Source organism: Phaenicophaeus curvirostris, chromosome 20 (genome assembly GCF_032191515.1).
Source record: "Phaenicophaeus curvirostris isolate KB17595 chromosome 20, BPBGC_Pcur_1.0, whole genome shotgun sequence".
Classification (NCBI taxonomy): Eukaryota; Metazoa; Chordata; class Aves; order Cuculiformes; family Cuculidae; genus Phaenicophaeus; species Phaenicophaeus curvirostris.
This window is the reverse complement of record NC_091411.1, coordinates 12,485,736-12,505,000: the sequence shown is the minus strand read 5'-3', so window position 1 is coordinate 12,505,000 and position 19,265 is coordinate 12,485,736. Positions and strand designations below refer to the sequence as shown.

General features: G+C 42.8%; 1 protein-coding gene across 2 annotated transcripts in view; it reads left to right on the top strand.

Moving 5' to 3' along the window:
* MAPKAP1 (MAPK associated protein 1) overlaps positions 1 to 19,265 on the top strand; it is a 90,388-nt gene that overhangs the window by 24,740 nt on the left and 46,383 nt on the right. For both annotated transcript variants that reach the window (XM_069873459.1, XM_069873458.1), the window contains exons 5-6: positions 11,984 to 12,156; positions 17,187 to 17,363. In XM_069873459.1, coding sequence (XP_069729560.1) covers positions 11,984 to 12,156; positions 17,187 to 17,363 — 350 coding nt within the window. The remainder of the gene's footprint in view (positions 1 to 11,983; positions 12,157 to 17,186; positions 17,364 to 19,265) is intronic.

Here is a 19,265-nt window from a genome sequence, read left to right as displayed (position 1 = left end):
CCAAGGGGTTTGTGTAGTTGATTTAATGTCAGAGTTGGCACACCCTGTGTGAGAAGTGTGGATGAAGACAGAAGGCGTAGGAGCATCTGGTCAATCTGGGGGTTTGTTTAAATGCTTCATCCACTCCTGGCCCGTTCCCAGTGATTTGGTGCAGAAATTCTGATGTTGCTGTAAAGGGCAGGAGCACAGTATTAGAGACAGAGCTGACTTGTTTAAAATTGGTTGTCTGTATTGAGGGCGATCACATGCCAGCAGCTCTGGCTGGCCACTGGGCTAGGTTTAGGTGCTTGTTCGCCACCACCCTGCTCTGCTTGCAGACCTCTCCTATTTAGAACAGCCTGGACTGCTGTTCTCAGTCTGGATGGGTAAGTTCCAACTGCTACACGCGTGTTCATCACTGTGCTGAATCGTGGCAGTTGGAAGTGCCATTTGTCTGAGGGTGAAATCCCCTCTTTGAACAGAAATTTCAGCCCCTGCGGGCTGGTTTAACTTCATTTAGAAGTCTACTTTCTTCACAGGGTGTTTGTTGAGGAGCTTTCCTCACCTCTCAACAAGGTAATGTTCCCAGGATGAATTCAGCTTTGAGTCCTGCAGGGACCACCTCTGTCACTGTTTTTTATCGGTTTTCCGGAAGGACTGGATTCTCAATGATTTGGTCAGATTATTTGTCTATGGCAATTGTGTGTCTGTTCACACTCCTTGGGAATTACGCTGGACCGAGATGTAATTGAGTGCCCTTTGTGTGGGCATTTGGTTACTTTTACAAATCCTGTGAAGCGCCTTTTCTTTCCCTAAGACGTGACTGTTGTCCAGGTATTCTTATTTGGGGGCTGGAGGGAAAGGAGAACTTGAAAATGACTTCTAAATGAAAGAACTTTCTATTACATTTATCTGTCTAGAGGCAGTAAATCTGTTTCAGCAGATTAAATACTGACTTCTTTATAAAGCCCTGTTTTCTCAAACCTCTTATCAGCAGCACTTGGCAGTAATCACACCTAAGGAAACTTATAATTTTCCTCAAGGAGGTGACACTGACAGAATTAAAAATGAAGGAGCCCCCTGAAAAGCCAGTTCATTACAAATTAACAGTGGTCCTAGCAAAGCAGTGGGCTAAGGCGTGTCAACCAGTGATACGGATAAAGAAACCCAGCATTTGAAACTGTCAGAGCCGGGAGCATAGCTAGCCTTGGAACAAATTAATCACATATTGTCAACGCAAAGTTGCATCAAATTAACACATCGGATTCCAGCATATTAATGTGAGAATGCTTTCACCTGATTATTACTGCAAACCATTGCCACTCTCTGACTGCAAAGATATAATTAAATTGCTAAATAGAAAGTGCATATAATATCTCTGCATGCATTTAGGATGCATGAGCTGAAAAGATCACATCCCAGTAAGTGACAGTTTCTATTTGTAGAAAAACTTTACTTTTTTTCCCTCTCTCTTATTTACTTGGGAGTACTAGAGTATGAAATTAAAAAGTTAGTGATGTTGTTTGTACTCCATACAACTTGGGTGAAACACGGGTTTAATTTAACTGGTTTGCTGTGCTGCGTGCGAGTATGTAATTAGCGTCACTTTTCTCCGTGCTTTCTTGGGGGCAAGGAGGGGGAAGAAGAGACATTTTGGAATTTTGGAAGAACATAAGAAAGCAGATGTTCACACCTTGCTAAAGATGCTGCTGATTGGTCCTAGAGAGGTTGCAAGTCGATTTGTTTAAAAGTAAACTGCACTTAAAATCTGTTGAGATGAGTCAGCACTTAAGTTGGATGTGAGTTTCTTGCATGTGCTGTGCCTGCTGACTCGTCTGCTTGTGAACATGATCCTTGAAAAGGTCTGTCCTGGTGCTGTACATTGATCGCAAAGTGCTCGCTGTAGTTAATCTGCTGATGGACCAAAGGCAGGGCTGTAACAAAACCACATTTATTATTTAATTATTCTCTGTAGACTACTTAGAGCTGATGAGTTTTTTATTATTACTTAGAGTTCCTAACTCCTTGCTCCATACCCTTTCATGTAGCACCAGGTGAAAAGTGATGCTTTGTGCTGTGCCTCTGCTCCTGCCCATCCTCTTCGATTCTCCATGCAGCCTTCCTGCGTTAATGTCTAGTCCCGTCAATTCTTATGTGAACCATTTCCAAAGAGATTATGTTTAAGCTCGATGCTAAGAGCCTCTTACAAGTGCTTTCCTCCTGAAAGGCCCTTTTTACCTCAGCCTTGTGGTAGCTGGCACACTCCTCTCTGAAGAGGGTGTGAGCATCCAAGGAATTCTGAGGCTTATGGAATGTATGAATGAAATAGTGTGGTGTGCTAAAGTTAGCACGGATGCATGTCAAACCCAGAATTCTTCTTGTAGCAAGGAAAGAAGATTCTCGTGCTTGAGGTATTGAAAGCAGAGTTGTAAGACACTAAAATTACTGTGTGATTCAAACAGGGCTGCGCCGCTTCAAATGTGTCTGTGTCTGGATGGCACCGTGACATCCCCCATGCTTCCACTCCATTTTAGCGTAGGCACCGACAACAGAAAGTTTGAAATAGCTTTTACATCTCTAGGCGTCCTTTGTCAGTACCCATTTCTCTATGCCTGGAATGTGCTGCGGGGCAGTTCAGCTGAGCTGGGTTTCCCTTGCCTCTCCTGGTTCCTTTGAATAAGAAGTAATAAGCAGAAGGTGCGCTTGCAGTGTAAGGTTCAGGTCATGGTCTTGTGGGAGGAATCATAATTCTGCTTGAATATTTTAATTTCAATAAATGCCATGAAGTGAAGAGCACAAGTAGGAGCTCCTTAAATGATTCTGACCCTGCCTGGAGCCACAGGAGGACCTGGCAGCCTGACAGGAGCTCTTCCCATCCCTTATCTTCGTACTGAAGGTTCTTTTAAAAAAAATGGGAAGGAAGGAGAACAACGGTTATAAAGAATCTCCCAGGAAAATGTGAATAAATGGCCACTCTGATGGTGCCTTTAAAAAAGCAGGGTTTAGGCAGTGGTCATTTAAAGCAAGCTTTTGAGCATTAAAGAATTTTAAAGTTGTTTTTATAATGCATTTGTTAATCTTTTGGCTGAATCATATTGCATTTTATTCCGTTTAATTGATTTTTAGCAATTTACTAATGTCATTATCTTCCTCTTAATTACAGATCAAGCCAAATGAAAAACGTATTCACAAGTTAAGGCTTTTAACAGCCAAAGGAATATGGATAGGTTTTATTAACAAATGTTTTTAGTGCTTGCTGTTTGCAGGAGGACTGGGTGTGCACGTTTAACAGCAATGTTTACTGTGAGAACAATTTGTCTAGGACAGGAGTATATTTTTTATTTCTCAGAGGACAGTCTTGTCGTCCATGCCTTTGCTCTGATCTTTGTGCATAAGAAATGATTTTAAACTGTTGGCACTAATTATGGAGTAAGGACCCTTCTGGGTCTGTTTAGGCACCGTCGTATCACTTGCCAAAGGGTTCTGGGTTTGTAGTTAAGCAATAAATTTAGATGGAGTGATAATTGCTTTATTGTTTCCAAGAATATAAACATAGATTTTATTAGATTATTATTTATTTATTTAAGATTTTATTAATTATCCCGCCTGAATTTATAAAGGCGATATAATTTAGTTTGACTAAATGATTGCACCTCACTGACTAGTGAGATAACCAAGTCAAATTCTGTGCAAACCAGCCCTCGCGGTGTCACAGATCGTTTTCTCAAGGCAGTGCTTTTTAATCCCATGACTTTTTGCTCGTCGTTACAAAGTTGGAGGGAGTGACGCGTGGTTCAGCATCCTGGAGCACGAGCCGCTCCATTGTTCTTGGAGCGCTCAGCAGACAGAGTGTTCCGGGCAGACATGGGCAGCGCAGCCAGCGGATCGGGTGCTGCCCCACGCAGTGTGGGCTCAGCAGATCGGACGGTGCTGCTGCTATTGTCCTGGGGGCACGAGTGGTGCCCACAATTGAGCCCGTGAGCCTTGCTGAGTAATGCAAGTATCTTCCCAAGTATAAGTGTAAGGGGCAAGTTCAGTGCCTGACGCTGGGGAAAAAATCATCTGATTGAGGCAATAAAATCCCATCTCCGTAAGCAGCCTGACTGCTACATCATTTTCTGTCTCTGATGATTTTTAAATTGAGGGGGAAAAGCTGTTGTGATAGTGTCACTAAGCACTGCAGAGCATATTTCCATATAAAGCCCTCCTAGATAGGAAATTCCAGTTAATTATAATTTGGAGAAAAATCTGTAGTAAAACTTGAACATATTAACCACGAGGAGTTTAATTTGAGCTCTGGGGGAAATGATCTATCTCGATAGCACAGCAAAAGTGATGAGATTTCAGGCAGGTTTTACAGATGATTTTCTTTTTAAGAATAATTGAGTCGTTTTAATGATAAGCCTTGCTTGGGTTCTTTGAATGGACTGCGTGTAATTAGTTGTAGCTTCAACTTTGAAATGTTTTGACAGAAAATGTATCGTTTAGCCTGGAAATTTTTCTAGCATCTGCCTTTAATATTTGTTCATTTTCTGCAACATCCAACTTTGCTACTTCAGGTCAAATTCTAGCTACAGCTCCGTTTTCTTTGTTGTCTCGATTGTTTCCTTCAGGATGAGGGAGAATAATTACACAGAACATCTTTTCCAAGCAGCTGGAGTCAAATTCCAGCTGACTGCAGCACCTGTGAACACGGTGGCTCTGCCTCGGGGCTGCGCGGTGCCGTGCCAGCCCGGGCTGCACGGTGCCGACGCGCTCCGAGTGCACAGGCTCGGCCTCCGAACGCAACTGCCCTTCTGTGAGCTTCAGATGGCAATAATGCCAGGGAATGCAAAGTGTCTGGTTTAGACTAATTAGAGGGATGATTTGTGAAACACTGCCTATTTATTTAATTAATCACCAGCACAAAGCTATAAAACGCATATTTTAAAAATCCCTGTTAGTTTGCCATGTGGTTAATAGATTGTGGCACATTAAAAAGTGACACGGTGATGTATTAAAAATGTTCCACCTAAGGTTGGCTAATGTCCTCGAGGAACTTAAGCTGTCTGCTTTATGGAACAGAAGCATCGGATTAGAGGCTGATCTGGTTAAGGTTTGAATAGTTCTGAAGACATTTATCTTTTGTATAGCGTCTGTTCATTAAAAACATCCTCACATATTTCTTAATGCACAAATAATGTTTATGGTGTGGTTTTAATTATGAGGTTTTGCTGCATTTTGTTATCGCAAAGAATAACTCTATTCCTTAGGATTAAATTGTAGTGTTTATTACTAAGGAAAATATAAATAATTCTTCTAAAGTAGACTGTTCCTTCCTTCACTACGTGGAAATCAAGGACAGTTTCGTGTAATGGATGCGGGTTTGTTGCAGCTGTAGCAGTTGTGTTTTGATAAAGCTGAATATGTTTTCATTCTGCAGCAGAACTGTTGGGGTGAATGGATGAGGGTTCAGTGTCCGTGGTCTGCTCTGGGCCGTCCAGGTGCTGTTTGGCTGCGGCGGCGCTGCCGGCAGCATGCTGCCCTCCTGCCGGAACCGGGTTAAAGAAGGACTGGGTCGGTCTGGCCTACGACTGATACCTGTGTGAACTCAAAAGAGGCCTGGGTGGGGCAGGGTGGATGCGGCTTCTCTCTCTGTTCTTAATAAATTGATCAGAGAAAAGTAACAAGAAAATCACGTTCATAGCCCTTAAAGGAAAACTTTAGTTTGAATGAGTTGTATGAGTGGATTCGTGTTAATATAGAACTACAGAATCGTAGAATAGTTTGGGTTGGAAGGGTCTTAAAGATCATCGTGTTCCAACCCCCTGCCATTGGCAGGGACACCTTCCACTGGATCCGGCTGATCTAGTGATATGATTGAAACAGGCTGTTACAGGACTTATTCTTTCCTCAGGACTTCTGTGGTTTTATTAATTGCAGGAGTAAATGCCAAGTGAGAACAGGCAGTCATTTGGGATACTTGATTATGTGGTTACGTGTGTAAATCCTAGTTTTGAGGTGCACATAACCACCCGCTCAGGTGGAAGCATGGAAGGAAGCTGTCCAGCTCGGGAGGTTCTGTTTCTCAGCTGTGTGTTGTATAATTAACTGGTACAATAGGAGGGGGGCTGGAATAAAACATGAGCATGTTCGTGCAGCCTGGAGCTGATGTTGTAGTGATCATTGCAATGCAGATAGCGCATTCCTCATAACTGCTGCTGCCTACTGAAGCCTTTGAAACATCTGGACCTTTAATTGAAAAATAGTGTGGTGCTGTACAAAGCAGACACGCTGAGTGAAGTCAACAATTTAGAATAAAAAATAATAGTGTGTTATTTACCTTGTAGTTAAATATTCATACTTTGTTATGCTTTGTGTAACAGGAAATTACTGGGTTAAATTTTTATGAATAGTGACAGTGTGAAAAAGATAAATTAAGCATTTAACCATGTTAATGGAATTTTACATTGTGATCCGCTAACTCTGCAGCACAAGCAAGGGTGATAGAAGGGAGAATCCTCTCCTCAGGAAGGAAGAACTTTGAGGCCTCATTTAAAGACAGCGAGGATGGGCAGTCGTGCAGACCAGAGCCGGGTGCCAATACTGGGGCAGTTCTCCCAGCAGCCTTGCTGCTAGGTTTTCCATAAATGACTTAAGAATAACATATGGCTGTAGTAACGAAACATAATGTACCAGTACTGGCTTCACCACCTGAAGAAATAAATATTATCCCTCTGGCACCAGGGTGGGGTGGGGTGTGTTGGAGAAGGAAAGGGACAGATCTGCCCCGCAGTTTCACACAAGCACGAACACTTCTCGCTGTGCCTTAGAATATTAATGTAACGTGCACCAAACAGGCGTTTTCTCCACATCTGTTACAATCCCGTGCAAATAAAAGGAACAGGCTCTGTTTTCAATATTTAACCATCGTATGATGTTGGATGCTGTTCTGCTTTCCGCGCCGACAACCACTGGTTGCAGCTCCTTGTGCCCCTGCTGGGTGGTGGGGTCTGGGACTGAGGCTGAGGAGCACGTTCATCATCCACTCTTCACTCCCAACCATATGCTGGCGGTGTCGTCCTGTTGTGCGACAGTGTAAGGGTTTCTGCCACGTGCTTGTTGGAAGGTTTTAAGATGTTCAGTCATCTAAACTTAAAAAAATATCGTATTTGTTTTAGGTGACGACTCCTTTTCTACTCAGCACCCCAGACACTGATCTGCTTGTGAGGAAGCGTGACTGACTTTTATTTCCCCTCATTTTGGTTGAAGAAATATTTGCTCTAAATTTTCTTTTTTTAAGTCAGGAGCTTAGTAAGCGATGGTTTTCAGTGGTTATCTTAGAATACCATATTCCTTCTTATTGCCATAAACATCTGTGCTCTGATCTGTTAGAACTTTTGTTTGAGTTGTAAAGGCTATTAATATAATTCAGTTTTCTCCCTTTCATCTGTTTAGAGTGTGTTGTTTAAATACCTACGAGAGTGAGTTCTGTTCAGGAGGTGGTTGCTGGACTGTGTAGTACATTAAATACCTTGTCACCTAAACTGAAAAACATTCCACTGCCTTTAGAAGTGAGAGGAGATTCTACATTTGGGAAAGGATAAGCATTTGTTTCCATTTTGTGCAATGTTGAGCATTGTTTGCTGGGAGGTGATTCAATGGCTTGAATTAATTATAATTACTGAAGAGACATAGACTGACTGAGCAAATAAAGTAGTAAGCTCACTCGTGCCAAAGCCATCTAATTAAATGCTAACTTTGTATAAGCTAGATGTGCATGAAAGATTAATTTTAAGAGGTTTTTATGACTCCCACTAAATAACGATTCAGTAAAATCTTTGCATGGTATCATTAGAGCATCTAATCTTAAAGGGATGGAACATTCAGTCACAGAACTCCATTGTACAGGACAATGCCGTAAATTATCATTGTTGAAAATTAATCACTTTTCTCTGAGAAGTGTTTATGGACTTTGTTTTAATTTTCCACTGTGGTGTGCGGTGAAACAAATTTCGAGCAAGGAGGACACAGCAAGCGTGTTTCTCTCAGTGGCTGCTCCTCTGGGTTCCCACAGTGCAGGTGCACAGAGCTGTTAGGAGTGCACTATCCCGGACAGCTGGTACCCGGCTTCCCACCGCATCCAGAGGATGTTAGTGGCCCCACAGTCATCTATACTGAATTTACACCTTCTGGGATTGCAGGCAGGTGTACATCTTCTCATGGACTTTGATTAATAATTGATTTCAAATCTTAGAAAGACTTCTTGTGTTGAAAGAATTGATGAAGTTTAGACATGTTTTTTTCTTCTTTGATTTAACGTATTGTGTTTATATGTAAAGCATATTAATTTTATTACAGAACATTATTTAATGAGACAGATATTTCTAAAATTACATGTAGTCGATGAAGATCATTCTATGTGCAGTTTTCTTGCCATAGTTGTAATAACCAGTATTTCTGTAATTGAACACCCCAGCTCGCAAATACAATCCTAGAAAATCCAAGAGAATTTGAGGTGCCATCATATCCTTCCTTGAGACTCTCTGTGTCTGGTAACACGTGTATGTGCTGTTGGAGCCGTGTTCTTGTAATCAGCCCTGCTGCCATTGTATATCCCCAACTGTTACTGGGCCGTGTTGTGGCCGTCTGTGTTTCAGACGCTGCAGGAAGCGCGAATTTACAGCAGCAGTCGTCTTAGTGTTCTTTTGGAAGTTTTTATGCTAACAGGAAGAACTTCCCCAAGCTCAGACGCTGCTTATTGTCAAAGCACATAGATAGACACTGATCTGCTTAATTTATGTCATAGAAAGTAGAAAGCAGAAGGTGTGTGAGTTGAGCAGTGTCACATACTGGGCATAGTTCTGTGCGGCTCCTGAGCAGCAGCAGAGAAGGGCAGCTGTGCTGAGCCAGAGAACTCTGGTGTGCCGGCCGCCCCGGCTTCTGGTGACAGAGAAAACCGATCAGAGCGGTTCGGTGATGCGTGGCTGTGCCACCACAGCAGCGGTGGCTGGGGAAGTGGCATCCCTGGGGTTTTGCCTCCCCAAGCCTGTGTACAGCGCACAGCACTGTGGCTCCTCCCGTGATCTGCAGACGATGAGGCATCATCTCTGCCATGAGTGAGCTGAAAACGCTATGGAAATAGCGAATGGGAGCGTTAGTAGGAGCGGGCTGAGGGAGAGCGCTGGGCAGCTTTGGAGAACCTGTTAATAGCAGTACTAAGGAAATTGTCTAGGATTTACCGCACGTTTTGTGTGTGTCCAGTTACTTCACTCTTCCTTAAATGTTATGTCCCACCCATCCTTTCTAACAGTAAAAGCTTAATGGAATCAGATTTGTGATTTCCTAGAAAATTAACGAGCTATTTTGTCAATTTTATTCCCGAGTTCATTTGTCAGAATACGCAGTGTCCAGTGACAAGCTAAAAGAATTTTTTGACAAATTAACTGTGCCACAGGTGACAGATCAGGGAAATGTTAATTTAGCAGCCCCTCTATGCTTCCCAGATTTATTGGAGGCTATTAAGGAAACTCCGAATGGTGCGGCCCCTGGCCCTGGATAGATTTTCCATTGAATTTTGTACAGGTTCTATTAATAAGGTTTGATGCTGCCTTTTTGAATATAGGTGATTGTACTTTATCTTTTGAGTCTCCTCAGCACTTACAGTTGGGAGAAAAAGTAATTGTGCTTCCAGTAGTGTCTGTGATCAGCTCCAGGTGATTCCTCCTGAGGAAGACTAGAGTACCGTGCATAAACCAGCAGTGTTTACTGGTTCAATCCCATGTGGCTGGGTCTTTGACTCTCAGCCACTGGGATTGATAATTGGATCCCTTCAGATCCGTACCTGACCAGCCTCGCACAGGTGCCTAATTGATCTCTGGGGGACTTCTGCACAATTAGTATTTTGCAGGATCAGACTAAGAATATGGATTCATCCCGTACTGTAGGCAGTACCCGCTGGTTTGGATTTCAGGACAAGCATCATCAATTTGAAGTAGCCTCCGTGGAGGTTCCCTCTGGAGCCCTTTGACTGGGTGATTGATCAGCATCCACCTCAAGCCCTGCTTTTAGAGCCCACACTGATGTTTCCAACCTGACGTGACCATGAGCGTTCTTACTCCTGATACAAATCTAATCAGCTTCCATCACAGGGTCCAGCCTCTCTGATGTGCTATGGCAATCAGTTTTACAGCACCGTTAATTAATAAAACTATTTCACTCAGGTTTTTTTAAAGTTCTTCAGCGTGGTTATGATGCTTTTGAGCCGTTTCCCAGCACTGCTGCTGTTGGGGTTGCTGTCCATGCTCCAAGAGCAGTTGGAATCCTAATCCATGTGCGCGTTACCCCTGGTTTGAGTTTCTCATTGTCTGATGTTCGTGCTGGGTATTAGTGAGTGAGAGAACAGGGATACTGGTAATGGGAGGGAGATCGGACAAGCAAGGTGGTAAAAATAGTCTGAAGGAGGTAGAGGAGATTTAGAGATGGGCGAGAACAAGGACAAGTTTATTTAAAAAGAACAAACCCAAACCAGCAGCAGAGCGTAGGGCAAGGAAGGGGGAGTGGGAGAGTCACCACGTTGTTTGTGATGGCTGTAAGATCAGAGTCCCTGAGATGTGTTTGTTTGATAAATACATTTGTTTATTGGATCCTGAGCTTATCAAACCAGCTGTGCTTGTGGTGGTGGCCAACGCAATAACATTGTCCTTTTGGTTATTACTTACAGTTCCTGGCACGATGTCCGTCCTCTGTTCTCCGCCGTGTGTGTCAGTTGTAACCTTGACATCCACTCTCACATCTGGCTGCCCATTTTTCTTGGGTTTTCCATCATCAGGACTAAGCATTACTGATGCTGCTGCCGTCCTTGGATTTAAATACGTAACTAATTTGCGTGCCAAGGAGTCACATCCATATCCTTGATAACTGCTATTTCCTCATTCAGATGCAAATGCAGTTGCGACAACAGGTCTGCATTCTGGCTGGTCCGACCTTAACTCGAGCGGTGCTCACAACCCCGTGAGTGTCCGTGTGTTCCCCTGGTTGGTGTTTGCACCTGGGCAAAGATGGGGGTAGGCTTTGAGACCATTACCTGGTAGCACCTTAATTCCCCGTAAAAACAAGTCCTCTATGTAGGAAAGCAGGAGGAGAAAGAAAGAAAACAAAACCTGTTATTTTTTCGGCAGTTGTGGTTCTATGGTGTCAGTGGTTTCCTGGGAGGGGTAAGGGTGGCTGGTATCCTGCTATCCCTGCGAATCCCAGGCTCACCAGCTCATCTGAAGGCTTGCTAAACACACAAGGTGATGGAATGTCCCGTATTCTGTTACAAATACAACGTTTCCTTCTAAATGAGTGAAAACCATTTCTTCTTACCTTAGAAACATGGGAAGAAGAGGTATCTGCACTATAAAAATGCTTTCTTAAACAAATTCATTATATTTGGATGGATTTTAATAATACTTTTAGCTATGCTAGTATGAATAACTTTAATCTTTAAATTCCTATTATTTCTCTAATTTATAATCACGCTGAAGGTTCAAATGGGTTTTAGCAATATATTGAAATTAGCACATGGCATTTAACTCCCTGTTTTATACTCCCACATAGATTTATAGTACTGAATAGTTTTATTCTGTTACTTAGAATTCTGAGTGATTAATTTGGATACTTCCTTCTCCCCAGGCCCAAATATGTGTATATACAGGAATCTACAGTCAGTTCTCTCTTCTTCCTCGTCCCACCCCTTTTATCCTTTTTTTTGATCCTGCAAGAATGTGGGATCTTGCAGTGGAGGTCAGACTTTTTATTGGGATCTGTATAATCATTGCCAAATATTTCATATCATTTTTAGAGACACGTTAAACAACAGTGAAAGAATGGCAATTTAAACACCCAAGCTTCTTCCAATTTTAAGTTGCAGCTGTGTATTTTAATCTTTCTACTGAAAAGAATTCCATCCACACTGGATTTTGTATTAGCTCTGTCATACTTTTTCTTTTATACATTCTAATGGAATATATTTTCTCGACAGGGTCACGTTGGTACAACAGCAACCAAAAAAATTGATGTCTACCTCCCGCTGCACACAAGCCAAGACAAACTCCAGCCCATGACAGTTGTGACGATAGCAAATGCCAAGGTGCATGACCTGATTGGACTAATATGCTGGCAATATACAAGTGAGGGACGGGAACCAAAACTGAAGTAATGTTCTTTCTTTACTACCTCTTGATCTCTAATTTTCTCCCCTGCAGCATTTTTGTATAATGAAATGGATTTCCATGTCAGTGTTTTTATGGATAAATCTTGGGAAACCACCTACCCGTTTATAAGCGTTTCCTTTTGCGCAGTATGTGTGCATCTGTACCCCTTGCTTTTTCAACTAAAACACCAATGCTGTGTAATGCTAAGAGTACGAGACCGTGGACCTGGAAATGAATCAGAATTTCAAACCACTCTGTGTAAAAATAATATAAATCTTGTCCTTTTGGTATCATGGAGGCATGTTTTATGTCCCGTCTGTGTTTTGGTAGTGTTCTTAATGGCCAAGGCCACAATGATGTCAGGTAAAATCCAGAACTCGTCTGTTACTCCCTCTCTGGTTTGTTCCGAGAGATGTTGCAGGTGGTGCCGGGTTCTGGCTCTGGTTGCTCTGCATGGTACCAGTTCCTCCAACAGGTTCACAGGGAGAGGAGTTGCTGCAGTGGGCAACAGCCTGTCCTGAAACCACAGAATAGAGTTTAGCCGTACTGGGTGTGCCTGAAAACAAGTCAGAATTCTGTCACGGAACTCAACACTGTTGCTTACTTGCTTTCTGCTGACATTTTGCTGACACAGTGACTTTAATTCATTATACATGATTAAAATACTTCTGTTTTTCTAAGAATAGGGTTTTCTAAGAATAGGCATAAGGTCTAAAGGTGCTTTTCTTTCCAGGTTATTGTCCTGGAGATAGAGCTAAAATAAATATATGCAAATAAGGAAGCTGAAAACAAAATAAGTTTTCTTCAAGATTGTGAATAAAATTGCATCTGTGAACTCAAAAACTTCTGTCACACAGTATTTTAGAATTTCTTCAAGCCTTTGACCTCCGTCACGTTGGCTCTTGGCTGTAAAGGGCAGCGTCTGTGTGTCCTCAGAAATGTAGCTTCCATTAATCTGTGGGTTGTTCGGTACCTTTGGTGATCACCACTCACATCTTTGTTGTGAGAGAGTTCTGCCCTAAGGTTTCTGTGCCTGGGATTTGCCGTGCTGGGGCATGGTTGTTCAGTAGGAGCCATTGCTTCATCGTGGTAGGTGGTGTAAGGTGTGCGAAGTGGGAGCTTCAGTGGAACAAAGCAGTTTTGTGAAATGCTTAAGGTTTTGCTGGGTCACAGAGTGTAAATTAAGAACTAAAATATTTGTTTATTGTGGAGCCTTTGGTCACAGCTCCTGGCAGGCGATGTTGCTGGTACAGAGAAGGTTGCAGTTTCATTTGGCTTTTTTCTATAGGAGCCAATTTTCACTTTTTTTTTTTCCTGGAATATTTGATGAATTAAGGTTTTTTAGGTACTGAATTTTACAGTTTTCACTTCCAGCATTTTTCATCAGACTCGATTGTCTTCTCTGCTGACATAGCACAGTTGTAAGGGGAGAGGGGTGCTGAGGGAGCACTTGAGCTGCTCCTCTTCAGGAGGAGTTGGTTTCTGTGTAGTAGATACAGGGCAACACTGAAAAGCAGCCCCTCTTGAGAGCAGATTCATGGTTATCGTTGTCTTGGCTATAGGAGTTCCCTTAGCTCGTCTCAAAAACTATATGAGATGTTGCAGAGGTCAAATGCCTCAGTTTGATTTGTCAGTTTTTACACTGAAGAAGAAATATGAAATTATTTGCAGATGGTGCCATTTCATTTGCTGTTATTCATTTCTTTTCTTTATATCGTGAGTTCAAAAAAAAGTGTCCTGTGTATGATTAGCTAATTTTTTAGTGACTAAGACATCACTAGGGTCAATCTTTGGACACACATATATTTTTCAGGAGCGCAGCACCCCTCAAATGGAGCAGGGCCCATGAGCAGAGGCATTCCATGAAACAGCATTGCCCACGGCAAAAGTCCGCAGTGGGAGAAATGGATTTCACTGTCTGCCTTGAAGGATAAGATGTGATGATGTGTCAGAGTGATCATAACCAAAGAGGCTGTCTGATGTAATCAAATCTCAGGACAGGAATAATGACATAACAGACAGAGGCATGAGTTCCCCGAACAGCCTAACAGCAGCAATGGGAATCAGAACACAGATCCTCAGAGGAGGGGGCAGAGCCTCTTGATTACAAGAAGTTTGTCTTCTTGTGCAGTTCTTAACTGTCTCTCCTGCCTCCATCAGCTTTTTTTAGCATTGCTGCCTGCCTGTCCTGGCGTGAGGATCGATGTAATTGAGGCCAATTCTCGGCATTTCCAAATAAGGGAAGAGCTTGTATAAGTTGCACGTTCTGCACTCGCTGATTGTTCCCGATTTAGTCAGTTTAGAGCATAAAAATTAAAAATCGGGTTGATTGTGGCACTGTACTAAAATACACATAGAGAACTCTTTGAGTCCACTGTACAGTGTGTGCAGAGCGACAGAATTCCCTCCTAGGAACACAGTTTGAGACTAAAGAGGAGGTTGTAGGCTTCGTAATTAAGAGGTACGAGCCCTCTGTCTTCAGAAAAAGAATATATTACTGCCTAATTCTTTTCCCGAAAAGGTAGATGTGAGAGTCCAAAAGGAGTGAGCATGAGTCGACAGCTTTGAGGACATTTTGCATTCAGTTAGGCTGCCTTTTTTATTATAATTGTATTTTATTGGCCTTTATTCGCTGTGAGGAACCTCTGACAGTGTTAGCAGTCCTGCTTCTGGCCTCCTACCACTAGACTTTGGTCTTAACCCACCGGACCATTCTCTGGCCAACCTGACAGAGGTGCTGTAATGATTCTGCCTGCAAAAAAATAAACAAAACCCCTTTCTAGGAATAAATTAATAGTGAGATGCAGAATTCACATAAAGTTCTTGGGTTTAGAAGTTAAGAAAGCTGTTAGGGCTGTCAGTTGTTGTGTTTAACTTGTAGATTCTGTCCATAGCAGACTTGGATTCTCAAGCCTTTGCACCTTGCAGTTTGAAGACTGAAGCCCAGGACTTTGATCTCATCCTAGTGGAGATTCAAAATGCAGAACAGTTTTCCCCATCGGCTTTGTTTTTTCAGCCAGCTGTGTCTTAATTGGTGTTAATGTTGAGGAATCTACTCCATCTTTAAAGACGTCTGTAAACCCAGTTGTTCGTGGCCTTTAACTGACGTGGTGCGTTTCCAGTATAACTGGTGGCAGATCGGTTGTTGTCACCACCACCTTTTCCTGGCGCTCAGATTGCTTTGGAGCCGCCCTGGGAGTGTTAGTGCCTGCATGTCTGCACGTTCCTCTGCTTTAATGAGAATTATGCAAATGCATTGAGTACCAAATGAAAATGTTAACTTTATTTATACAGAGCTTTAAGAGCGCACCAGGCTGCACACAGAGGAGTTCTGTCAGGCAACTGCATTAGAAAACCAGCAGTGAGGGACAGACGGCAGCCTGGGAATCGGCTGGCTGCTCGGGCTGGGACGACTCCTGCGTGGGGTGGGTTTGAGTTACGATGAACTGGACAGAACGAGTGTGCAGAGCTCTGCGTCTGCGTTTGTAGAAATTCAAACAGAATATGAGTAGGACCCACAAATCACACCTGGTGTTTCTCATTGCACGAGCAGGATCAGCTGGGTCTGTTATTCACAGCCTTTTTGTTTTGCTTGTTCCCAAAAACGCTGGCAGCAATGCTAAACGCATGCGCTCCTGGCAGAGCCCTGGGGCTGGACACATCTTCCTCCCAGCGCTGCCTTTCACCAGCTTTCCTAAAAAATTACCTCAGCACTCTTGAAGAATTAAAAGCTAATTCTCCACTGATCTTCCAGCTCCCCGCAGTGGCCCAGGGCCTCAGGGAAGTTTCTTTAGGAGGATTGCAGAGATTTCAAAATCCACCCTGATAAACATTACTAGGTTACCTTCCTGTCAGCAAATTTACAACTTGCATTAACAGTAATGCATCATTAGTACCTGTTTTATGCAATAAATGTCCAAGCCGTGACAAGGTGCCCGTAGATCCCCGGGACCGAGCGCTCTCCAGAAAGCATGGTTGCAACCAAAAGGTTGTGAATTAATTGAGAAAATTGCAAATCAGGTATCAGAGAAATAATTCATTGTCACATCCAATCAATAAACTTGGTAAATCAACTCATTTAATTCAAAAAATGATCTATATAGATCAAGTGACCAATTAAACAATTAGCATACACTTTGCAATTAATTAATTTAAGCATCAATCATGCAATTAAAACTCCAAATTTAAACTACAGTTTAGAAACGTGGCACCATGTGAGCAGCGCAGCCATGGTTCGTGGCTGCGGAAGGTGCCTGGGTGCTGGCACTTTTAACAATAAGGAGGAGTACTTATTTTCAGCTCAGTAATTTAAATATTTAGGTTTGAAATAGATTTTATTATTAGGAAAATATGATTAATGTTCTGAGAGTCATTTCCCTATGGACCTTGGTGTGTGAAAAGAAAGAGGCTTAGATTTTTCTTTCTGAGTTCTGCTTGTACCAATTTTTAACTGGGTTTAGGGATTGAAATTCTTACATATTTAGGAAAGATAGCTTTTGCTACTCGTTCTGCTATTAGGTTGAACAGGTTTTTCACTTTCCCTGTGGTTTGTTCCACCGTTCACCCATCCCAGACCCTTCTCCACTCTTCAAGCCAGCATTCAGCAAACTTTTCCAGTTGGTCGATCTGTGAAAGATCAATTGGCCCTGCCTGTTTGCCTTTACTTTTGCAACAAAACGGGCATAGAAATAAATACATTTTCACAAAAGGAGAAGTATTGCTTCCATCTCTATGAAGCCATGAAACTGTTAGAGAATTGGGCGTATTTTAATCACTGTTGCAGCTCAGTTAATGATGAAGAAAGACTCTCTGCTTTACTCTGGGGCTTGGGTTATCACATGGTTACGGTAGCGAGATGCGTTGGCGTTTTGTTGGGACATATTTATGCCATCAGTGGCGGTTAAGTGTATTTCTCCTATGATAGGTGTTTGCTGGTTCGGTTTCTGCAGCATTTAGCAGTGGTATTGATGGGCTGAGCTGAAGGAGTTGTCTGGCGCCCCTCCTGAATGAACTTGTCTTCTCTTTGTCCAGCGACAATGTCAATGCCTACTGCCTCCATATCGCTGAGGACGACGGGGAGGTCGACACAGATTTTCCACCCCTGGATTCCAACGAGCCCATTCACAAGTTTGGCTTCAGCACCCTGGCGCTGGTCGAGAAGTACTCGTCTCCCGGCCTGGCAGCCAAACAGTCGCTCTTTGTTCGCATGTGAGTATGGACCCTCAACTTCTCTCAGTCGCAGGGAAACATCTGGGTGTCTGCAACACCTCCCCACCTATTTTTTTCTCTGCTTTTCTTTGTCTGAGTGCAGCAAAACTCAGGGGTGCGAGTGTTCACGGTTCGCACAGGCAATGTCCTGGTCTGGGATCTGTCATGAGGCGGGGAGAGAAGTAAATGCTGCTGGCAGTCACACGAGTGAGCCCGTCAGTGCGAGTCTAGAACCACGGGGAAGGAAAAAAGCCTTTCTGCCTATGATTAGCATGGAGAACGTCGAAGTGCTGTACTGCTGCTTGTGAACATAGGGAACTTACACAAAGTCTGAGCTCATAATCCTTATTTTGTTCCATCAGTGCTGCTTATTTATGAAAAATATGTTGGTGACTTTTCAGTTATTTTGGGAAAATATATTGGATTTTAGCAGGAAAAAGAAAAGAGTACTCATGGTATTTGGGTGTTCCATCTATGGGAGACTCAAAATCTGCTTTCAAAGCCTGATAGAAAAGTAGTAAATTTGCAGTTCAAGACTGGTTAGTGGACTGAAAAGTAAGTCCTATTAAATACAAGTAGTTGAAGAGTGCATTAATAGCAGTGCAGTGACTGAGGAGAGAGGTGACCGTGAGTGAGCAGGGCGTTAAAGCAGGATTGGATAAACCATCCTCTAGGCCAGAAGAGTTTTGAATAGGAAGATGCCATCCACCGCCGGAACCGGAGGCTCCCTGTTTTGTAGCTCTAGAGGAATTTGCCCTTCCATTTTCAGGGAATTAGGGTTTGGGTGCTATATACAGTGCTTGGTCACTTATTTTCCTTTACTTGTGAGTGAAAAATCTTTTAAATCATCAGAAGGCCTTAGCTCTAAATATGTGTAGAGTGAGTCACCTCTTACTTGGGCAAATATTTAATGTTTGAATCTCTTGAAATGAAAATGCCAGTAGGGCTTTCCTGGCTATTGGGCGTATTTTTAATTTAGAAAAGATTATTTACATTTCATAACCTGAAAGCTGCTTCGAGGGTTGAATAATCAGACTTTCAAAAAAGTTCTGAGCTGTTTAATTACATTTTAATGTTCTTTATTGTGAGAGTGTTTCTTAGAGACATTCCAAAGCACCCTACTGGAAGAAATCCCACATGTGTCTCCCAGAGGCCCATTCACTTCATTCCCCTGTGTTAGGTCATTGGAAAAGAAAATATTCTTCAACAGTATTTACAAATATTCAGGGAAACCCATTGGGCTGTGCCGCAGTCAGGTGAAGCCGATACAAGGAGGAAATGAAGCTGTTATGCCAGTCGTATTGCGAGGTCCCCTTCTGGTTTGTGCAGGTCAGAGTCATGCAGTGGAGCCAGGGTCTCCATCTGGGGAACTGCAGAATATTTATTTCCTTTCACCACACTGAGGAATGCTCTGTGTTTTTTCAGAAAGCGGCATCTCTCTTTCGTCTACAGGCATTTCTCTAGTGTCAATGCTATTGCCATGAACTTGATTTTTTTAATTTTAAAGTTCTATGATTGCTTTATTGTCAGGGTAACCCATCATTAGCAGTGTCCTCAGAAAAGTTCCAGGAAGTATATAGGAAGTTCTGTTCTAATTCCCCGCAATCAAGAAGGATCACAAGTGCTTATTGCAGTGAGAGCAGCTAGGAAGCCTGTACCATTAGAAAATTCTGAGTTGTTGATTATTTCTCATCTGGAAGAAGTTGCCTTTCTTTCTCAGCTGCCTCCTACCTGCGTCCTCATTGCCTGCAGTCAGTACATTAACAGGCATTGGTATTTAAATGCCGTGAACACATGAGGTCTCAGATTTTGGCCCTTAGCTCACAGGAGGTGGAACCAGTGTTCCCAGTGGAGCCTGCAGACCTCATCAGGATCCTGGCCTGGCCGCCCCTTTTGTGACTG